General features: G+C 41.8%; 2 protein-coding genes across 4 annotated transcripts in view; both read right to left on the reverse strand.

Moving 5' to 3' along the window:
- The window catches only part of LOC120427459 (calcium/calmodulin-dependent protein kinase type II subunit gamma), a 46445-nt gene extending 32114 nt beyond the window's left edge, over window positions 1-14331 (reverse strand). For all 3 annotated transcript variants that reach the window (XM_039592328.2, XM_039592330.2, XM_039592329.2), the window contains exon 1: window positions 13283-14331. In XM_039592328.2, coding sequence (XP_039448262.1) covers window positions 13283-13325 — 43 coding nt within the window. In that variant the 5' untranslated portion in view covers window positions 13326-14331. The remainder of the gene's footprint in view (window positions 1-13282) is intronic.
- On the reverse strand, window positions 53-11886 carry LOC128092572 (glutamyl-tRNA(Gln) amidotransferase subunit C-3, mitochondrial-like). The gene is made up of 2 exons (XM_052706692.1): window positions 1441-11886; window positions 53-1362 (listed from the first exon to the last, which is right to left on the reverse strand). Exon 2 carries the CDS (start codon window positions 1269-1271, stop codon window positions 747-749), a length of 525 nt encoding a protein of 174 aa, XP_052562652.1. The 5' UTR covers window positions 1272-1362; window positions 1441-11886; the 3' UTR covers window positions 53-746.
- Window positions 14332-22831: the final 8500 nt, after the last annotated feature.

Consider the following 22831-nt stretch of genomic DNA (forward strand, 5'->3'; position numbering starts at 1 on the left):
ATGCCACACTTGAACGGCGCCAGCTTGCGGTGAATCCTCACGCTTGCATCGCCGCCACTTTCAAACGCATCCAGCACGATCTGCAGCGTGGCCACTTCGACGCACTGACGCAGCCGCAGCATACTGGGTCGAATCCTTTTACTGCTGGTTCGGCCCACCTTGATTCGAGGGCGGAGGCGTCCGCCGGAAAGAGTTCCAGCGTGAGTTCCTCTCCGCCAAGGCGACTCTTGATGGCCACGGATTGAACGCGCGTGTCCGCGTCCTGGTGGGGGTCCGAAATGAAGAACCGGCCCGGAACGCACGCGTATCGCATCCACCAAATCTTGCGCTGACGTTGGACCTTGTACATGAAGGTACATGGAGGTCGTCGGGTTGATCAGGTATCGGCAGGAGAGCGTGTGACCTTGGTCCAGATTAAGGGTCAAGGAATCATTCAAGGGTACCTTCCCGTTCGCAAATCGCTCCTCTATTGTAACTCCAAACGGTACATTCGGATCAAAGGTTTCCTTTACAAAGCTCAGGTTCTCCCGCATCGGAATCCCAGAACTTCTTTCGTACACCGCTGTTCCAGCTTCCCCTCGTCTAAACTCATCTCTCAGATTATTGCGCAACATTCGTCCAATCGTGCTCAGCTTAAAACCGTCCACAACATTACCCCCAAACCTAACGCTACAAATTGATTATCCCTACAAGCTTCCAGCAGCTGCCGGAAGCCCACAATCCCCTTCCCACCAACCATACCCCGCTCACTTCCTTGGTTCCTGCTCGAGCGGAATATTTCCCGGTGGCGCCACAAAGTTCTCCTCCTCGGTAACGCATGCATTCCTCATCACATCCTGCTGGATTTTCCCGTCGGACACGCGGTCCTCGCGCAGCGTCAACCGCTCGCGCTCCAGTACCGTGTTCAGCGGTTCTACGCCGTCGGTGTCCACGGACAGAATCTGCGACACAAACTCGAACGCGTCCTCGAGCGTCCGGTGGGCCTCGGCGCTGTCCAGATCCACCAGGCTTAACCGCTCCAGCAGCTGCACCGTTTGGGCGTCCACCGGGATGCGGGTTGGTGTCGACTGGCCGTCAATCGTAGATTTGTTTGGACGCTGGGGAACCTTGCTCGGATGTTTAAGCTCGTGGAAATTGATCTTTTGCCGGGTGCTCTTGTCCTGCGTCCCGGATAAATCGGCCGGCTTCGTTGAGGCGAGGACCTTTGCGAGGACCAGCGAGTGGAGGGTGCGTCCCGGGGGTGGTCGTAGATGGAACGGAATTCCAATCATGTCACACGAGGGGCCGAACTACGAAGGAACACGGGATTGATAAGCTGAATGTGGGTTTGTTTGCGAGAGGAGATTCAGCAGTCGTCATCGTCTGTAATAAAAATTAAACGCGAAGAAACGAACAAATTACGAGCTGTCACCGTACTGTAAACTCGAAAAAAAAACTTACCTGACAAGAATAAAAACACTAAAAAACGCGAAAAAAGCAAAAAACCAACCGAAAATTGTCAAAACATCACAAGTTCTATGCGTACTCTGCAAAATATTATTTACATTGTCGGATAGGTCGATTTTCCAGCACCTATCTGACAGATGCCGACGGAAGCGCTGATTGGTCAACATATTCTCATAACGGTTTCTCTCTCCCGCTCTGGAAGCATTGAAACATTTCATACTCTCGATCAGCTGATGACAACACGTTGCGCGAGGGTGGGGTAAACATAATTATAATAAAAAAGTTGTTTTATTTTAATCAGGATTTGAATTTAATTTGGAAAAGTCTTATGTGCAATGTTACACGAATTAGGTCCAATGTGCTAAGTCCTATGTGTAAAATTTGTCCTATGAATCGTGTCCTATGTGCACTCACAGGTCGTATGAAACAAATTGCTTTAGAAATCAGTTTAAACTAGACTTTTGATAATTCCCGTTAAGTGCACATAAAAAGCATCGATCTAGGTCCACTTTGGCGTTTTTAGAATTCAAAAATACTCAAACGTGTTTAAATAGGATTTAAAAATCTCACACAAAACTTCAACATGAAATTTCTCAGAATGAGGATTTTGCACATAGGACCTTTTGAAAATTTACTCTAGATATGATCTCATTCTAGGGCCTTGCACGAGCATTTCATTTTTAAATGTTCTAGAACTACTTGGTATGAAAGTATAATACGTACTGACCCTGTCAATATGATATTATTATTATTTATGTAACTTTTTTAATCCCCGGTCCTAACCTGTTCTCGGCACCTAATGTTCTGGATTCATTTATCAACTCCCAGCATTCATAACTCAGACGTCAAACAGCTCAACAGTAAAATATTTTCAAATATTGATCAATAGTTACGTAAACCTTTCCCGGTTCCTGAAGGGAACATACTTGAAGAGTATCGGGCCGGCATTTATGAAGTGAATGCAGTGATAATTATCAAATAACATGTTAACACTCCATGGATTGTCTTCCTAAGGGTGTCCAGATAAGGTCCAAACTTTGATGATGCTCTAACTTCCCTCTCTAGATCCCCTGTTTTGTTAGTACGAGCCGGAAATTTAACTCCTGTTCTACCGGTTACTTGGCGGAATGATGGTATACGATGGATACGTGGGTTTACATGTCGGGTTATCCAAAGATCTTCTGGATTCTAAGATCAACTAGCCTAATAAGAGAGTCTCTACTGGTGTGGTTTTAGTTCTTATGGTTGTCTATAGTACACATATTTGTCAAAAACGGAACGATGCAACTGCTTGAAAAAAAACTCATGCTAAAGGATTGATCACTCAAGTTTCAAGGGATTCGAGCCGGTAATCTCTGAATTGTTAAATCAAGACCGATTGATCCACACATAAACGACAATGCATAAGAGAATGTTTGTCTATTGTTTCATTCAGGTATTGTATTGGATAGGTAAAATTTCAAACTGTATGCAATTCATCCTACCCAAAGCTCAACATTTTCAAAACACGACCAGCAGCACGTACAACGTTCGCTTATTGCGTGTTAGAGTTTGGGATGTTTTTGTTGTTCCTCTTTTTCAAAGAAAGGAAGAGAAATAAAAAAACAACCCCTCGGACTGGTATTCGTGTTCAACAGCATACTGCCTTCAATTCATTGCCGTATACGGTGTATACCGAATTTCACCGATACACGACACGAATACCAAGGTGCAAGCGAGCAGCAAGACAACCGGCCACATTACACAAATACACTCGCGTGCCCTTCGATAAACCGTGCAAGTAACTTCCATCGCTATGTTATTTTTCCATAATATTTTGGTATAAATTTAAAAATGTCGATGTGTGGTGCTTGAGCACGAGTAAAGATGAATAAAAAAATAAAAATAATGGCCACCTTTAAGCGACCGTATGAATCACTCATCCACCCAGAAGCTACAAAATAAAGCCGGTTTTTGAGGTTGTTTTCGCTAAAAGTTCAAAAAATTGCTCCGAACAAGCCATATGCAAGAGTTCGGTGGCGGCTCGCAGCAAACGACGACGCTGCTGGTGAGGGGCCTGCCACGAATTTAAAACGGTTTTATGCCACCAGCAGCAGCAGCCTTCGACCACGAAACTGGCTAACGGCGACGGCGACCAAACTCGATCGCAGAGTGCATCGACTCTGGTTTTGCGTAATATGCCAGAATCGTCACAGCTTACTTCGTCTGCTGGTGCCAAGCCACCATGGAAAGTAGCGAAACTTTGGCTGGCGTGAATCGAACCATTCACTGAAAAACAGACACTTGTGACAAAAGTATGAGTGATTTGAATCATGAAACGATGTTCAGTCAAGGAAAGTATATTAATACTTCACTGTTATTCGAGAAATGAACCGACAGTGACCGATAACACATTGTAAAAAAAGTAAATCTTTCCCAATTCCTGAGGGGAACACCCTTGAAGAGTATCGGGGCCGGCATTTACAAAGCGGATTCAGTGGCAGTTTCATTCTCAACTTAATGTTAACATGTTACGGTTAATGTTAACATTCCATAGGTCGCCTCCCTAAGGTGTCGTGATAAGGTCCAGTTTGTGACTATACACTACCTTCCCTTTACTAAGCAATCGATTCCAGAAGGGAAAAGATCACCAGTTGTGTTGGTCCGAGCCGGGATTTGAACCCCGATCTACCGCTTACGAGGCGGAAGCGTTACCACTAGGCTACGTGGCTCGGTCAAACATCGGTCAAACTCGGATAACACATTGCACCGATAAAAATATTCTTTGTTTCCGGTGTTCTACTTTCCGCTATCGAAAAATTGAATCGGGATTAAGGCCAATGATATTAATGTCTAGACCTTGCAGAAGCAGCTTTATTCGAAAGTTTAAAATGAAAATCCCTCTTTTCCGTTCTGTCAATGGCAGCGCTCTCATCTCGTACATCGATCGAGGAGGACAGAGCAAACCGGTTTAAATTTCAGAGAACGCAGTTTGCTGTCGTTCGACTCTCACCGAATGCTGATGAATAAAATAATTGAACGCAATATCTGTCCCAGTGTCTGAAAAATTCTTAAAATTAATGTTGTCCTTTCACTATTTTCAAATTGAGATTAATACAACAGAAAACGGTAAATGTTCCATCTCTGTACCAGTACCATAAGTTAACATTGTTTATTGTTTATTCGTCAAGCTTATGTAGACTACTTACAATTTTCTTACATACTAGATATTATATATTTCATCTTTCTCAATTATGTCATCCACAGAAGAAGGGAGAATCTCAGCAGCTGAAAGATGTTTGACAAAAGCACTTTTTTGACTCGAGGTCAATGCACTCCAGTTCGGCAAACAGATACAGTGCAGACGCGTTTTGATTATCCATAGTTTGATTATCTGAAGGATTATCTGAAGTACTTCGGAATAATCGAATCATGCACCGAAAAAATTGGTTCCATTATAGTCAAATTTCGCTCCAAGAACATATTTCATGCAATTTGTGTATTGATTGTATGCAAGAGCGACAAACGGCCTTAATTGGGTCCTAAAATGAAGCTTAGATTGCTGATATTATTGTTTACAGCGATAAAGCTTATTTTTCTGAGTACAATGACCCTTTGTACGACCACAAAGAGCTTAAAATGGATTTTTAAATCAATTTGGAAAAATTAACCTCGTGGTCCTTCTTGACAGAAAAGTTCCTACTTGACAGCTCGTTCCAAGGGACATATACAGTATGTAAAAAAAGTATTTACACACCTTGGGCACTATGTACATATTGTGATGAAACATCTAAACAATTTAATGTTGACAGAAACCTAGTACTACGTTTTGTTCAGAAACTCATGCCAGACATTTTGCTTCAAAAAGCTCATGAAAAGATGATTTCTATAAAAAGTTATATAACAAATACTATTGGCATCAGAAAGGGCATAAAATTTCCGATCTTTTGATACCCATACATCCAGGTTTTCTATAAAACCCACGTTTTTAAATACCTAAGCAAAAACGTTGTTATGGTTTCGTTTGAGCAACATGCCAAAAATGTATGGAATTTCGTAATTTTTGTTCTCGTGGATCAAACTTACTTTTTGCCCAGGTATTTAAAAACGTAGGTTTTTAAGAAAACCTAGATGTTTTGGTATCAAAAGATCGGAAATTTTATGCCCTTTCCGATTTCACATAGGTTGACTTGTGAATTGTGGACCGGTTCGGATGCCGGCGGATTTTCCGACGACGTAATTCCGGGTTGGTACGAAATTCCAACGAAAAATCTATTCTAGCGATACAAAGACCCCCAAAACGGTGTTATACCCACTCCCAAATGTTTATTTTGCAATTCTATGGTAATATATTGACATTTAGTTGAATTAGAAGATTTCAAAATTAAGTTAAGACAAGTTTTATATAGAATTTCCAGAGTTATATAAACTTTTATACTAAGTAGTTAGTAAACTTTATATTCAATCCAAATCATTTTTTTAATCAGTCAAGGGTGCCTATTTGGAGTTGGGAGACTGGAATTATGGTTATTTGTCAACAAATAACATTATTTATGTAAATTTTTCGAAAGGTGTACAAACTTTTTTTGCACCTTTTTTTATTTTCGTAATAGTATTTGTTATATAACTTTTTATAGAAATCATCTTTTCATGAGCTTTTTGAAGCAAAATGTTTGGCATGAGTTTCTGAACAAAACGTAGTACTAGGTTCCTGTCAAACTTTAAATTTTTTACATGTTTCATCACAAAATGTGCATAGTGCCCAAGGGGTGTAAATACTTTTTTTACATACTGTAGTTGATGCATCGAAAAAATGTTGTCTTATCAAAAATAAATTTTGCATTAAAATGAAAAGAAGTGATCAGAAATAGTTTTTAAATCGTGTTTTTACCGTTGTACATAAAAGTTGACATAGGGCTTTAGTACCCAATTATCCATACAAACTTTCTCAACTAATCAAACACTAGTGCAGTCAATCTTTCTTTGTGTAGATTGGAACTGCATTTACATATCGTGATTAATTTATTATTTCTGGACCCTGAATTCAGAGTCATCGTTGACAGTCATTGCTCTAAAAGTGAATGACACTATCTACGACCTTAAAACATCACAAACGTTAAAGCGACCAGACCTACTGCGTATAGTTTACCGCAGAGATGATTCGTTGAAGTCGGTTAAGTTTGGTAAAGGTTAAGAATAACACAATTCTGAATCTACAGGGAGGAAGAAGCGTGGGGATAAGCAGTTTTGGTACTCCACATTTTTTATAGAATTATTTTTATTAGGTCCTTTTCGGTACTGGGACCAGGTTAGGACCGAGTCGGCTTTTGTAATTAAATTTTCTTAAAGCTAAGCGTAATTACAGAGGATCTTGTGTGTAAATGTTAGTGGGAGGGGAGCCGATTACCCGCGGCATACTCGGGGTTAGTAGGGAAGGGATTGATGTTAAAAGACAAGTCGTGAGAAGGGAAGGGGATTGTGTAGGGGTCTTGGTTGGCTCTGCTGGCCTTTGTTTTTGTCCTCAGCCGCAACTCGGTGTCCAGTACTCCACATTGTATTTTCATACAAACATTGGAGAAAAGTCGTTCGGCTCTGGCGTTTCTGGGAACCAAAAAGTTCACACTTCCCCTCGAATTGGGAATGCGCCAATATTTTGTTGGTCGGTCTTATTCTAAGTAAATTTTTCGAAGGGATAATCGAGTCTGGACTGTATTGCAACATTGCTTAGCTCATGCAAAGCAAAGCAATCCACTTTAACGACCCCTGGGTCTTTTGTGGTCTCTGTTGCAAGTTTTTGCTAATTTCTAGGCATCTGAAGGTTTTGTGTGGCGAGTCACCCAAAACCTCTTTCACGCAAATGGATCGACGCTTAGCTCATGCACTTATTACAAATTACTGGTGTTGTACAAGACTCAGGTTTGTTCAACATTTAAATGTACCTTAAATGAGGGAGTTGAAATTACGACTCGGGCATAGGGCGTCCAATTTTCCCGGGTTTTGAATTTCCCGGGAAACGGGAAAAATATTTTTTGGATCCCGGGAATTCCCGGGATCCCGGGAAATTTTTGCAGCGGTCATAAAATCGATGTTTTCATTATATTTGTTACGCTTTTCTGGCTTAAATCATAGAATTAGCTCAAAACTGTTAATGGTGATAAGCTACACTTCAATCTGAACAAGGACAGCAGTCTTTAGATAGTTTAAAACACATAAAAAAAAGTGTTCTTTGATGTGCTTTGGAATTTAATTGAACCAGAATTTTGAATATATTTCTTTTATTTTTTTTATTTATATAATATAACTACAAAAGCTTATACAATTTCATTGAAAGAGTCTAAAACAATAAGAAATAACATTATACCAGACAATGTAACACTTTGGATAAGTTTTTTTTTTTTTTTTGGGAGGGTGATCCACCCGCACATCGTTGATGTTGAAACCTCTAAACTGGGCCCTCGTCCTGTCGCGTCCGTCAGTAGTCTTGTCGTACATTACAACTAGAATCAGATCTGCCAATGAATTAGTACACTTCGACCAAATAAACACTGACGCTGTATGGATCTGACTCTAGAATAAATGCACAGTTGTGTGTTGTTCATAAGTCCAAAATGTTCAATTATTCATATAAGTCCTAATTTTCATTTACGGATAACTACCTAACTTGAATTGAATACAAGATTTAAAGCAAGCTATCCGAAAGCTACTCTTATCTCAAATCCCCGACAATTTAATTAATAGCAAAAAAAAAGTTTCTTGTAAAACCTGTCTGACTTCTTTAAAAAAAAAAAAAAAAACAAAACAAAAAAAAATAATAACAGTTCATATTTTACAAGTCGTGAATTGAAAAAGAGACGACCATTTGATCGCCAGAATTCCAGTAGATCCTCGATTCGCAACAATGGTCGATACAATCATAATCCGACAACCGTTAGTTCAACAGATCAACGAATTTAGTCCGATATCATTCCACTACTGATTGATCGAGACTCTATGGAAATTTTGACAAATCAGAATGGTTTTTATGCTACTCGAATGAAAATCACCGATTCTGACAGAATTACTAAATTTACTATTACTAATTTTGCCCCTAAATAACTAAAGGCAAAGTATAAAAAGTTGATATTTATAGTTAAAATCCTAAATTCTACGAAAACTATTTTTTTAAAAACCCGCATCCTAACCTGACACCCACTTTAAGATAGGGAAAATCACATATGTAGCGGTTCATTGTACAAATGTGATATTTCCACTATCGGAGAACCTCCTTGTCTCGATGACAGCTTACCGGCCATCGATTAAGCCCTGAGACTGCGCCAAAGTGGGTTCTCGCAGCATGAAGTGGTGTCCAAGTGTAAAAATGGAAGCTTCAGCAATATACTGAAAACTTCGATTTTAATTCCACATCGGATCAATTCATAATCTTTGCCAAACAAGCATCAAACCTATGACACTCATTATGACAAAGCCCAGGGAATGTAACACTTTGGATAAGTTTAGAATTTTATGTTTTATATTTAAAAACATTTTTTAAAAATTATTCACCACCAATCAACCAACTGCGGATAATCGGGACTGCAGTCTGAATAGGTACAGGAGATTTTAGAGCAATAAATTTGGAAATCAGAATTCCCGGGACAAAATATGAAAAATCCCGGGATTCGGGATTTCCCGGTTTTGGAAAAATCCCGGGATTTTTGTCCCGGGAATTCCCGGGATGGACGCACTACTCGGGCACTTTTTCTTGATCGTGGAAAAAGCAGGATTGTTTGAAGAACTGTTTGAAATTATCCCGGAGTCCCGGAGCAAACGCAGAGTTTCTATAAACAAAATTGAATATCTTTATTAACAGAGTGCAAACGTAAAGGGGATGATTTCACACTTGTTATTGTTGCTCGGCTGCTATGACTGCTGCGCGCTGTGATGCTCCAAAAGGGGTTTGGCCGATTTGATCGACTCGATGGTGTCACAAAAGACAATTCGTCGCCATCGTGCTAACTTGTCGTACGTGCATTTTGGGCCAAATTGAGTTAAGAACGCCATTTTGTGCAGCTCAAAATGCCTCACCTTTTGACCTGCACAGATCCCCAAAATTCGATTCCGATCCTGAGATATTCAACAAAAACCAAAAAAACTCCGTGCATTTTTGTCACTTCACATATGAAAGTAGTTTCAATCTTGTCGTGCTATCTTGTCACTCCATGAAAATTGATGTAAGTGCGACAAAAGGCCAAAGGGATTTCAGGCCAGGAAAGTCAGGATGCGTTTGTCGCACGTACAAGCTTGACTACCGTAAACATTTGTAATTATAACTCGGGACTCCAGCAACCAACTTCAACCAAACTTCGGGACAATGCACAGAATGGTCAGCCAAACAAAACGTGATTGTTATTGTTTACATTGCGTGCACTCGTTTTTGTATATTCAAGGTCAAACATTAAAACGCGTTTTTCTCGGAACGTCAAAATGGCGGGTGCGACAAGATAGCACGACGACGTCGAATTGTCTTGCCAGAAACCAGAGTTCTGGAGCAACATTTGAAAGGGACGGTACGATATTGACCTTTCGTCCCATTTAAACGCGTGTAATGAAAGACCGTAAGAGCAATGTCGTACCGCCCCTTTCAAATGTTGCTCCAGAGTTGTCTTACCGCTTCTGGACAAAAAAAATATAGACTCTGGTTCAAGCAATACACAGCGCACAAAGCGTAAGGAAAGGAGTTGCACAGCATCTGGATAGAATAAAATACTTTCTCTCTCAATAGAAGTGCTTCACAACAATCAAAATTAGGGACCTATAAATAGGACCATCCATAAATACAATCACGTGGACACTTTTTTGGTAATATCAACCCCGCTCTCTCCCCATCGTGGAAAATTGGAGCGTGGACAACCGCCGACCCCCCTCCCCACGTGTCCACGTGGTTTATGGATGGTCCCACAGGGAAATGAAATGTTCTGGGAGAAATTTCAATCAACCAAAGTCATTCAAATTTAAGGTTGAAAAAATTGTAGTTTGTCTTTGGTGCCTTGTTGACCTTGTCTTGTTGCTCGATTGGAACCCTTGGAACTAGAGGTGGGCAAAAAAAGAGCGAGCCGCTCAAAGAGCCGGTTCATTAAAAAGAGCGAACGAACCACGGCTCACAAAAAAAGAACCGCGGTTCTTTTTTAAACTCCGGTCTTTTGAAAGAACCGTTCCGTTTGATTGAATTTTCAACAAATTGTTGTGTTAAATTTGTTTTTGAGCATTGAAAATATAATTTCAAATATTTCAACACTAATAAAAAGTATCCCAACATTGTTCCTAGGTGTACTTTTTCGAGTACCGTCATCAGGGTCATTGGGTCTGAAGGGTGCAATTGGGTCATACAAATTTCGACATTTTTGTATGACTCAATCTCACCCCCCAGACCCAATGTCACCCCTGATGACGGTACTTTAGGATAAAAATAGGCAGGTTAAAGAGGGGCTATTTCCCGTCATTTTCAGAGCTGAATCGTCATATTTCATCGAAGGTCGATAACAACTTTCTCATCAATATATACACGCAGAAAAATAAGGCATATTTAAATCAACAAAACGTTTTGTTGATTTGAAAATAATTATTTTTGTTGAATCAACGCTAAACGTCAAAGCAGCTTTTTCGAATCAACAAAAGACTTTTGTGGAATCGAGAATATCAAGGTTTGTTTCAACGCAAAATCGGCGTTGATTATATTCAACAAAAAATTTGTTGATTCAAACCTCGTACAGGCTGATTCTACAAAACATTTTTCTGCGTGTAATTGAAGACTCTCAAAAGCATTGAAGACAATATTTGAAAACAAGTAAATAGTTTTCAAGCTCATATTTTCAGCTTCCTATTTTTTTAAAATTCCAAAGGAAATGATATTCTAAACAAAATGACGATACTTTTCATTTTACTTATCGTACATTAAAGTATTACCCGAATACAAATTTCAGCATATCAAATAGCTTACCTTGTAAATTAATACCAAAAGTCTACAAAATAGCTTAGAGATTTTGGAAATAAACTAAATCCTCTTGCCCGAATAAACTCATAGACTTTGTAGTTCAAATCAAAATGTCGAAAAGAGATAACAGAATTTTTTCTCTAAATAAAATATCAGCATTAGTTCAATTTTGGCAGAAATATACGCAATTTTAAAATTAAAAGTAATTTCTCCAAATTTAACTTTGGATGCCATTCAATTATTCGAACGTTTAGGTTCGAGTAGAAATGTTGACAATAAGACCGTTAAGGCCTATGGTTTTCAAGGGCATCTTCTCGTTTTAGTTATTTTTTTCAAATTAGTTATTTATATTATTCCAATGTTAAATAGCTTTAAAATCGTACCATGCCTACAAAATATCATTTTCATCCATATTTTGAAAAAGAGCGAAAGAGCCGTTCAAAAGAGCGGCTCTTTTTAATGAGCGAACGAAAATGAGCGGCACCTCTACTTGGAACCCTGAGAGTAACATTTTGCCTCTCCATAACTATAGGCTCTCTAATAAAAATGGGTAATATATTACCCATTTTTATTAGAGAGCCTATCGAGAAATTAAAAGTGAGAGTGTGTGCGTGCAACATGGAGTTAAACTTTTCAAAGTGCTATGGTAATCTTCACAGCACCTTCACAGAAAGTTTAACTCCATGTTGCACACACTCTCACTTTTAATTTCTCGATAGTTACTGAGCAAAACTTACACAGCTCAACGAAGTGTTCTACACATGATCTGGCCCTGCTGTACAGAGCACTCAAATATCAATCGCAAAACACTTGAAATTTCGGTGATTGGCCATGAAATAATGTCAATAGCCAAACACTTGAATTTTAAATGGGGTTGAAAAATAAAAGTACGTACAAGCGATATACAGGTTCTCGCTTGCTAGTCGTGCACGCTACCACTGCGCCGGCTGGCCAGTTGAAGACGGGTGAGTTTTTTGCGCTATTCGTCCTAGCCTAGCTACTAGCCTTCGATGAAAGTTGCTCTAAAATCAATCAGTGAAACACATTAAATTCATGTGGACTTCACGTTGACTTTGAATAGTGCCTGTTTTGGGTAGATCTTAAGATCAATTTCAAGTGTTTTGCTCTTCACTTTGAATAGTTAAAGGTAGTGGAACAAATTCATGAGCAAAACACTTGAAAAGCTTGAGCCACCCGAATGACAATAACATGTAAAAAAATACCAAAAATTCAACCGCCCAAACACTTGCATTTTATAATGGTTTGAAATGATGTTGAAACACAAACCAAATAAATCTATGATGTGGCTTTATTCAATCATTCAAGTGTTTGGGCACTTGAATAAAACGTGTGGCGTATTTTCAGTGTACGCTACAATAATTCTAGTAATGTGGATGCGGTGGCTTAATACTGCAGTTTCCAAATGCCGAAGTAACCTTCAGGTATCTTACATGTTTAAAATTGCTTCTGATAATGCACTTACTGTACACAGATATAAATGGCAAAACTATCTTTTACTGTGTGAAAAATATTCCGACAGCTTCCAGTAAGGTTATCACCGAAATAAACTGACATAAATTCTGTTATCTATCGCCATTCCGGTTATGTCTATGGCAAAACTACTTTGAAATTTTTCTTTGAAAGTTGCGTCATATTAATGGTTGTAAAGCAATTGAAATGTATTGACAAAAAAGTGTACAAGATACAATCTCGTCATAAACAAAAACAGAGTGACGCAAACGTTTAGTTATTCACCCTATCGTGCAAACTTTTGAGATCTTTCCTTCCCGGGGACTATCCGCAATCAGGGACTAGCATTGTGCAATAAGCGAATACTGAAAACGTTTGGATAAAACCCCCATCCCTTTCACCTATCCCAACACTTACCTATATTTGCTTCAGCTGTTTCTTCGACAATCCGTTCCACCATGGCTGCGGCGTTGATTTCCTCTTTCGACCCGAAGTTTGAACTCTTCAAAAAACACTGTCAGTAGGGACGCGGAAGCTGGAACCCGGGACAACCTGGCTTTTTTTCTTCCGTTGGCTTTTCCTCGCAAGCACGCAGAGAAAAACAGACAAAATCGTCGCCCTACTTTGTGCTCCGGCTACAAAACCAAAGTCAGCGCGCTCTAACCTCGTTTTTCGTTACTCCGACTTTAGCCCGCGAGTCGCGCGAGGAAAAATACAACTCAAGAGTGGGTACGTGATCTCCGGGATTTCAAGATGACGACTCCGACATCCGATTCATGCAAGCCAAACCATCACACAGCAGCAGCACAGTAGGCCGTGGCTGTTTTGGTGTCCCGAGTAGAGCGATCGAACTCGTCGTCACGCAATTTCGGGTTTGGGTGTATTGGTGAGAGAGATATGGTAAACGCACCACTACAGCGGCACCAAAAAAAAAAAACTTTTCCTTTATGTGCGCGACCAACAGATATTCACACGATGCTGCTTCTTCTTTCCTTCGCTAGCTGGTTTGCTTTTCTTCCTACCGCTTACAAATTGCGACTTTTTTCTTCTCCAAAGCCAAAAAATTTCGCCAAATCAATTTGCTGACCTCTTCATCGAAAATTTAGCCTTTTTTCGGTGTCGACTCACTCACACACACGCACGTACGCGGTCGCGACTCATCGACGGAAAATACACACCGAGAAAAACACGATCCCGATCCCGTAACTTGAAATTTGTCGTACAAAGGATCGCAGACACGGTCTCCCACGCACAGATATAAAATCGTAGCAGGTCGGTTGGTCGGATGCACTTTGCCGCGCGCGTTGATCCGCTTTTTTTGCAGCAGTAAAACAACTGGACTGCAAAAAATGGTGACGACACGGTGGTGGCTAAAACAAATTCGCTAAATAGCGGTTCTTCCACTCCCTGCACTCTCTTCGGCTATTCCATTACTCGCTCCTTCGATGTTCAAACTCCTACTGACGAGCACTGTTGCCGAGCAGATGCCGTGTTGGAGCAAAGAAATCCAACCGTGGTTCTTAACATATGAACTAGGTATGACAGGCTGTGCTAATAAAAAAAAAATGCTTTCCTTAAAAGCCGAAGCACGCGATAGTTTGTGAAGGATTTTTCCTAAATTCGAATAAAAGTAAGAGTAAAACTCACGGTAAAACTCCATGACAAATCGATAAAACCCAAATTCGCTGGTTCATCATAGCTTTATTTAGATTTGCTTAAGATTTCTTAAGAACGTACAATCAAGGATACCTGGTAAATATGCTAAAACCATGGAACCGGACGACAGTACAGTGATGTCATATTGCGATTATGAAATGTGTATCCCTCCTTTAAAAAAAACTGTATCGCGAAGTTAAAAATCTGTACAAACAGTGTACAAAGAAAAGATTGAGACTTTGCTTGCACTACACGGAAACTAAAATCATGATTGAATTTGTATGCAAACTGCATATAAACGAACTTTAAATCAGCGTTATGAAATCTATGACACAGCCTTATAAACCTCATTTGACCACATATAATTAATAACAAACATCTCTATAGATTTTATATGCGAACTCCTCATAACCGAGCTTGTTTTCTGCTTATTACACAGTATTTTCCTGACAAATACAATTCATGAGCACCGCATATAAAATGTATGTTCACGATACTATAGATTTTTGCAGTATGCTTGTACACATAACACTTATGTGCAATGCTCACAACATTTATGGGTGATTGCTTGAATGTGTGCATAATCCAAGCATAACCGTTCATTATTAAACAAGATGGCGATAAATTAAACAAACATAGTTTTGCTTGCGGTTTTTCTTTAATATAAATTGCAGTTTTGTTTTAAAAATAAAAGTTTTCCATAGTGAAAAGCTTGGTGAAAAGGCTCGGAAAAAGGTGCATTTGAAATCATTGAACATTTCAGCAAAGGTTTGCCAACTTTAATAATTGCTCGCATGGCAAGATTTGATATAATTTCCTCTTTCGTCCAGCATTTTCCAGCGTCCGGAAGCGCCGCTCACAGTCCCGCTAACGCATGATGCTGGCAGAGACCGAGAAGCCGGGAGACCGGGAGAGCAACAGCCAGCAGGAGCGCTGAAGAAAGAGCAACAGGAAGTGGCCGCCGCAAACCCTCCTCCGTTCGTCCCACTTGCCCGCTTCCAGCTCGGCCTCCACGCTCGGTGAGAAAAAGGTTAGCGAAGAAGATCAACATGTGCGCCACCATCAGCTAACCAACGTTCCGACAACCAACTCTTCCACCCCTGATACACTCACGTCGAGGAGACCATCGTGACGCACGACGACGACCGCGAAAGATCTATTCAAAACGTCTCCCGGCCCACCCATCGGTTGGCAGCCGGCAACCGACATTCTGCCGGACTTGACAGGCTTTAGCTGGGCAGGATCACAGGTGAGTTTTGGAGTAGATGTTGAACTTCCTCAAAATAAACGTGCGTCGTTTTTGTGTCATTTCAGGTGCCGCCGAGAACGCCAAGTAAACGTTCCGGGGAGAAGTTTGTAGCGATTCGGAGAGGATTGGATGGCTTGTAGGAGAGCTTGCCAGGACCGACTCCGAATATGGAGAAGCAGTTTCGGGCTAATCGAAAGAAAGTCAGCAACGATGCCGCCAAGATCCGGCCACGTGCAAAAAGAGGTATTACATTATGATTATGCCCACAATGTTAACTTTAAAACACAGTGTTATGTGTTTATATCACTTTAAAACACAGTGTTATGTGTTAATATTTATGCATAAGGCTACGGATTTTTACGAAGAACTTCGTCTTAGGGCTCTATACAGGGTAGCAATCCAAAATTTCGCGAAGCGAAATGAAACCGAAAAATGGACATTCAGTCGTCAGCTCTAGCCGCGAGCGGTCGTCTCTCGAGCTAGTTATCGCATTTTTCGCGCGTTTTCTGACGGAGATTTGTTTTTCTTCGCCGACGGCCATGGCGGCGGCCGCGAAGGCGGAAAGTGAGTGGACGGAACAAAGAACCAAGGAGGGGAAGTTGTTTTACTGGAACAACGTTACCAAGGAGAGTGTGTGGGAGAAACCGGACGGGTTTCAGGCGGAGAAGCAGCCAACGACGGACAAAAAGGTGCAGAAGTCTTCGGAACCGGGTCAACCAACCCCGCGCGTTCGCAAGTACCATGACCATCCAGGAGGACAGTGGGTCGTTTTCTTCCGGCCGAAGTCCAAGCCCCTGAACGTGATGCGGATTGCGGCGGACTTGGAGAAGCATTACTCGGGCGTGACAGAAGTGACGAAGCTCCACCGAAACAAGCTACGAGTTGCTCTCAACAACGCGAAGGAGGCGAACGGAATTGTTTGTGACCCGAAATTCTGCGTCGAATACCGAGTTTGGATCCCAGCGCGCTCGGTGGAGATCGACGGTGTCGTCAGTGGAGATCATCTTACGGTGCAACAAGTGTTGAAGGGAGTTGGCCTCTTCAAAAGAAAGAACCTTCCGACGGTCCAGGTCATTGAGGTGAGGCAGATGGGCAATTCTGATGGCGAGGGGGGGAACAAGAAGTTCGTTCCAACGAACTCGTACCGAGTAACTTTTGCTGGCACAGCACTGCCCGACTATCTGGAAATCGGCAACGTGCTCCGCCTGCCAGTTCGCTTGTATTACCCGAAGGTTATGAGCTGCAGCAACTGCCAAAAGCTTGGCCACACCAAGGCTTTTTGTCCGGTCCTAACTTGGTCTCAGCACCTAAAAGGACCTAATAAAAATAAGTTTGTGAAAAAAAAAACCGAAAAATGGAACGCCTTCCCCAAGCAGAGGGGAAAATCACAGAAGCAGCGCGGCCGACGGTTTTGACACAGACAAACAGACGTGACTCTCCATACAAATTATTATTGAAATCCATCGTCCTTCATCAAACCACCAAATCACGGTGACGTCAGCGCTGCCTGGTGAGCTGATGCCGAAGCGTAGCCCAAACATACCAATACAAACCCTTCACTGTCATATGTCATGTCAATGTATGCGTGAGACAATCAAGCCATAACGATTGTAAACATAATCAGCTGATCGAAATAATTGTGTTGTTGCTGGTCGTCAGTACCCGATGAAAAACATAAAAATCAACTCCGATGACCGAATATGACGGTGGGTCGGTTCCACGGTTGGTTCCGTTTCCAATGGCAGAACTTCATGTAGCGAATCATGCGGCAGCATCAGCAACGACGCACCACAACCGCAACGACAGAGACTAAAAAACTGGTCCTCCCGTTGCTTCCAAGTTCTGTCGAAGATTCCTCCTCCACCGAAATCTCGATACCCATGGTCACGAAAACACCAGTAGTGACCGCTGAAATAGAAAAAATCCAATTCAAATCTACCAGAATTGGTCCCCATGAAAGGCGTTTGGAAACATCCGCGGGGAACGTGTCCACGGAGCAGTTAAGTTGCGCCAAACAACAAAAGCAAAAAGTCGCAAAGATTCCAAAAAACGCTACCACAAAGTCATACATCGAAACAGAATCAAAGAAACTCAACTGTAGAAGAAGATTGAGTGGCGCCCACGATCGACACAACATCGCCAAAAGGACGACAAGCAGCAGCAATCTGAGCAGCAGTCCACGAAGGATAAGCATCAGGTTGCTCCGAAGGAGATGACCAGATGACTCCACCATAGGATCCGCCTTCCTCCGCAGTATCGGGCGCCTCAGCAGCAGCCTCAACATCGGCGGGCTGTTGAGGAGTCCTCCCGGGTTAATAGTGGGGCAAAAGGTATGTCCTCGTTAGTCAGCCGCTCATATGACCCTGACCAAGACTGCCCCAATCTTGTCCAGCAAAGCCTGGATTGTGGATCATCGTTATAATTCTTGAATTCCATCATAATTGTTTTGTTTTAATTTGCTGCCTCACACGTGCTCAAGCTCAACTTAAAAACACACATCACACACACTAAGAAAAGACGGGCGAGCTGTCACGACAGCAGCGACATCAGCGCCGGGTGAGTGGATGCCGAAACAAAATTGCATTTGAAATAACCGTTTTAGAAGGACGATGGTTCGGCACTCGAGTGTCCCGTCTGTTTGTCTGTGGTTTTGATATAAATATAAACGCCACTCCCTCCACAGCATTAGTTTAGTCGGTGGTCTACCACCGAAGCGAGAGGAGCTCAGCTCCTTTCGCAAGCGCCACCAGGTGACGTCTTCAGGATCTAGCCTTCCCGCTTCCCTACAAAACCACGGGAAATTTGATGGCTGGCTTCAGTCGGTGGTCTACCACCGAAGCGAGAGGAGCTCAGCTCCTCTCGCAAGCGCCACCAGGTGGCGTCTTCAGGAACTAGCCTTTCCGCTTCCCTACAAAACCACGGGAAATTTGATGGCTGGCTTCAGTCGGTGGTCTACCACCGAAGCGAGAGGAGCTCAGCTCCTCTCGCAAGCGCCACCAGGTGGCGTCTTCAGGAACTAGCCTTTCCGCTTCCCTACAAAACCACGGGAAATTTGAAGGCTGGCTTCAGTCGGTGGTCTACCACCGAAGCGAGAGGAGCTCAGCTTCTTTCGAAAGCGCCACCAGGTGGCGTTTCAGGAACTAGCCTTCCCGCTTCCCTATAAAAAAGCAAGTGCCTCAAGGTGATGCCTTCTCTAAATACCACCTAGCTTTCCTCACATAAAGTTAAAAAATCAAGAATTCTAGATTAAATTTTCAAAACAACCTATCCCTCATGGGTTTCCTATGCAGATAGGGCCTTTTGAAAATTTAATCGAGAATTCAGCTAAATGTTTCTTTATTCGTTCTTCGTCATTTTGGTTATGCCTGTTACATTACCACTGCACCTTTTTTCCTTACCGTACGGATGTTCGACCCTCTCCGCGGATTTTTAACAGCCCGGATTTTTTTGTAATACTGATTTGTACGGAATTTTAACAACTTTTAAATAATTTCATTGCATTTTCAGCTTTTGGTAATTAATCATTTTTACACACAAAAAATATTACTGTAATGGCAAAAGTAACTTACTGTTGAAATAAAAAGTGGTCAAAATTTGCTCCATTAAAAGTTTTTTTCTTGTTTTGAATATGAAAACTTTTACTGCTACAGTTTTTGAAAATCTCATTGCTAACTGATTTAAAACTTTTTACTTTTAATTCGACTACATAATTTCTTTCATTTCGTCGTTCTCGTGTAACCGTGTACGCCTAAGTACAAAATGTAAACAAACATTTTGGTAGTGCCGGTGGTGAGTTGTCCACGAAGCGAATCAAATCCGGACGCGGCCACAGCCAGGAGTTGGACGCGGACACCTTTGTGAGCCAAAACAGCAGCAGCGGAAGGTGGGTGGTGCCGGTGCGGGACGAGGTCGGAGGGAAAGTTGGTTTTCGAAAAAGGACAAGGCCAGCTTCCTGCAGGAACTGCAGCTGTTTCACGACCGGAGTTGGTAAGAAGGAAGCTTGGGTGTTTGGTGGCGTTTGTGATTAATTTTGTTTGTTTTTGTAGGACGCAGTTTATGCGGTTGCCGAAGATCGGAGGTCGGGATGTGGATTTGCACCGGTTGTATTCGGTGGTGGTGGCCAGGTGGACGAAATTGAAGTTGAAGCAGATTTACATCCGCTTATCGAACAAGTACGATAAAGTAAATTTTGATGGTGAGGAGAAGGATCCGACGGAAGAGGGAAACGACGAGAAGCGCCATAATCGGAGGTGGTCAGCGCGGATGTTGCACTCGGTGCCGGCGGTTTACGACCATCAGCAGCATTATGTGCCGGAAGTGATGACGGGACAGTGTGGGATGTCCTGAGGGTCCGCAGTCCATTTCTCGTTGCGGGACATGTTTGACGATTATTACCTAAACATCCAGAAGAACAGTTTGCACCAGTTCTGGATGGACCGTCTGTACGAAAGCCGCAAGTCCTGGAGTTGACGTACTCGGATTACTTCCAGAAATTGGAGCGAGATCCGACGAACCTGATCAAGAACATCTACCTGGAATACCGAAGAAGTCACCGGTGAGTACTGAGAATGTGTTCAGTGTCTCACCAATTTCATTTACTTTCAAACTCTTTCAGCAACTACCGCCCACAAACGCAGCTTCGGCGGGATGAACTTTGACGGCCAGTTGGAACATCTGTGTCATTCTTGAAGGAGGACGAAGTAATCGGGAACTATCCGTTCAGGCGCTTTACTTCCCAGCCGGAAAACGTCGACTTCCCTTCCCAAATCAAAAACCAATGGCCAACTCCTCCAAGCCTGTCCTGATGATGGCCGGCAACGAGACCACCCTGTTCTCTAAAACGCTGTCGCGCTCCAAAATGAAGGCCGCGATGTTGCTGCCCAACGAAACGTCCATCCGTAACATGCTCAGCATGGGGCCTTCGGACGTGACCGGTGGCGTACCGTAAGAATCGGTTTAGCTTGGACGCGGAAGTTAGCCTACCATAAGCAGAAGCGTTGAATACAAAAAAAAAACGGAAGCAACTGTTTAAATATTAAAATATTGAAATAAAATCCATCACATTTTTCGAAAATCATCACTGTAATGTTAAATGTTATTTATTCATGCCATAAAAAGTTTCTTCTTGAATTAAAAGCAAAAAACTTTTACCGATACAACGATTTTGTTCCAGAAATGCATGGTAGTATCAACAACTTTCTAACTTTTAAATTAAAAAGTTTGAACTTTCTACGAATATTCACCAACGCGAACTTTTAATCCAACGAACGATCTTTTTAAATTTAGAGTATTTTTTCTTTGTGTGTATTTAACTGTCAGTTCAAACTTGATTGTCAATAATAGAGCACCCGATTCGAGTACAGATTGTCAAGTCAGTGACTTGACCAGAGTCTCGGCCCGAAACTTCAAACACGAACAAAAGCAGAGAACCGAAGATTGGCAATGACGTTTTGGAATTTTGACAGTTTGGAACGCATGAATTACCCCATTATCGGTTTCCCGCATGGGTGATGTGGAAATTGTTGCACATGGCTGAAGTTGGGAATTTTGCAACTTATTTTGATTTATGCCAAATTTCAAAATTTAAACACAAATCCACAGCGAATCGATGTGAAAACTAAAGATGCACTAAAGGCATGATGATTTGATGTGCAATCTTGATCAGAATCTCGATAAAAGATGTTTGAATTGAAAAATAATAATAAAACAAATTCTGGTCTAGAATTTAACGAAATTTTGTCTGTTTGTAAGATTTAATGTTATTGCACAATGGTTATAGATTTTTTTACAAAAAAGGAAATTTTTCAGTTCGTCCACAAACAATCCCATGTTTGTAAACAAACGACGCCATATTGCCAATGTTGTTCGGTAGCTCATATCAGGCCATCGCCGGGGCCCTGGACTTGACAATCTGTAATGTCCGATTCTTTGAAAGGTACACGCCGCGCGGCATTTCAGAATGTGCCATAAACATTGTTGCCAGCGATTTTCTGCACTTTTCGTGCAATAAAAAACATACCTGGCAGCAATTAGGTTTTACACCGTGACGTCATTTGACAGCTCGTGTGCACTGTTTACATGGTCTTCGTCGATTGTCGACGAATTTCCCCGAACAAAATCGACGACCGCATCGAACTGTGCTAAGTCCATGTAAACAGTGCACTCCTTTCTAACCTCCAAATCGAGTCGGCGTAAAACCTAATGGCAAGCGATTCGAAGAAGAAGATAAACAAAAACAAAACGCGCAGTAATTAGGTTTTACAGCGTGACGTCATGAGCGCACACGCACACACATTTTTACTTAGACACACGTGCAAAAAATGTAAACAGTGCAGCCGAACTGTCAAATTTCTAACCTAAAAATCGAGTCGGCGTAAAACCTAATACCCCGTTCGCACGGGCGAGTTATAACCGGTTATAAGACCAAAAGTGGTTATAACTCTTAAAACCGGCTATAACTCTGGTTTTGCCCATAGAGCTTTATGACGTTTCGCGTACGCACACTAGCGCACCATTTGATTTTGCTGCCTGACAAAATTTAACCTCACTTTATTTTCGTGTACGTACACGCAATACATACGCACGTAGATTGCTCTATACAACGAGCTGTCATACCCCGTTCGCACGGGCGAGTTATAACCGGTTATAAGACCAAAAGTGGTTATAACTCTTAAAACTGGCTATAACTCAGGTTTTGCCCATACAACGAGCTGTCAGATTAAAACTGGTTTTAAACTTATAACCAAGTTAAAACTGCTCGAAAAGGGAACTCGACTACTTGAAAACTCATAGTAGCCTTTGGAAACATTTACAAACGTCCGACATTGACAGAAGCAAAACAATATTTTTCGCGACGGCGGTTTCAGTTATTTTTGCTGAAAGCGTTCAACAAACCGGCCCGCCCCAAATCCACGGAACGGACGGATCACCGTGGAAACTAAACCGAAGAACCCCCGGGAGGTGGATAGCTTTGTGTTGGCGAAACTACTCTGGCAGAAGATTACCCCAACGGATGATTTGCTCGAACGCCGGAGCATTGCTTTGTACGATTGTTTTCCGTT

Source organism: Culex pipiens, chromosome 1 (genome assembly GCF_016801865.2).
Source record: "Culex pipiens pallens isolate TS chromosome 1, TS_CPP_V2, whole genome shotgun sequence".
Classification (NCBI taxonomy): Eukaryota; Metazoa; Arthropoda; class Insecta; order Diptera; family Culicidae; genus Culex; species Culex pipiens.

Bases quoted from the DNA above. Each gene is read 5' to 3' on its own strand.
- LOC128092572 (XM_052706692.1), bottom strand. From the start codon at position 1,271: ATGATTGGAATTCCGTTCCATCTACGACCACCCCCGGGACGCACCCTC.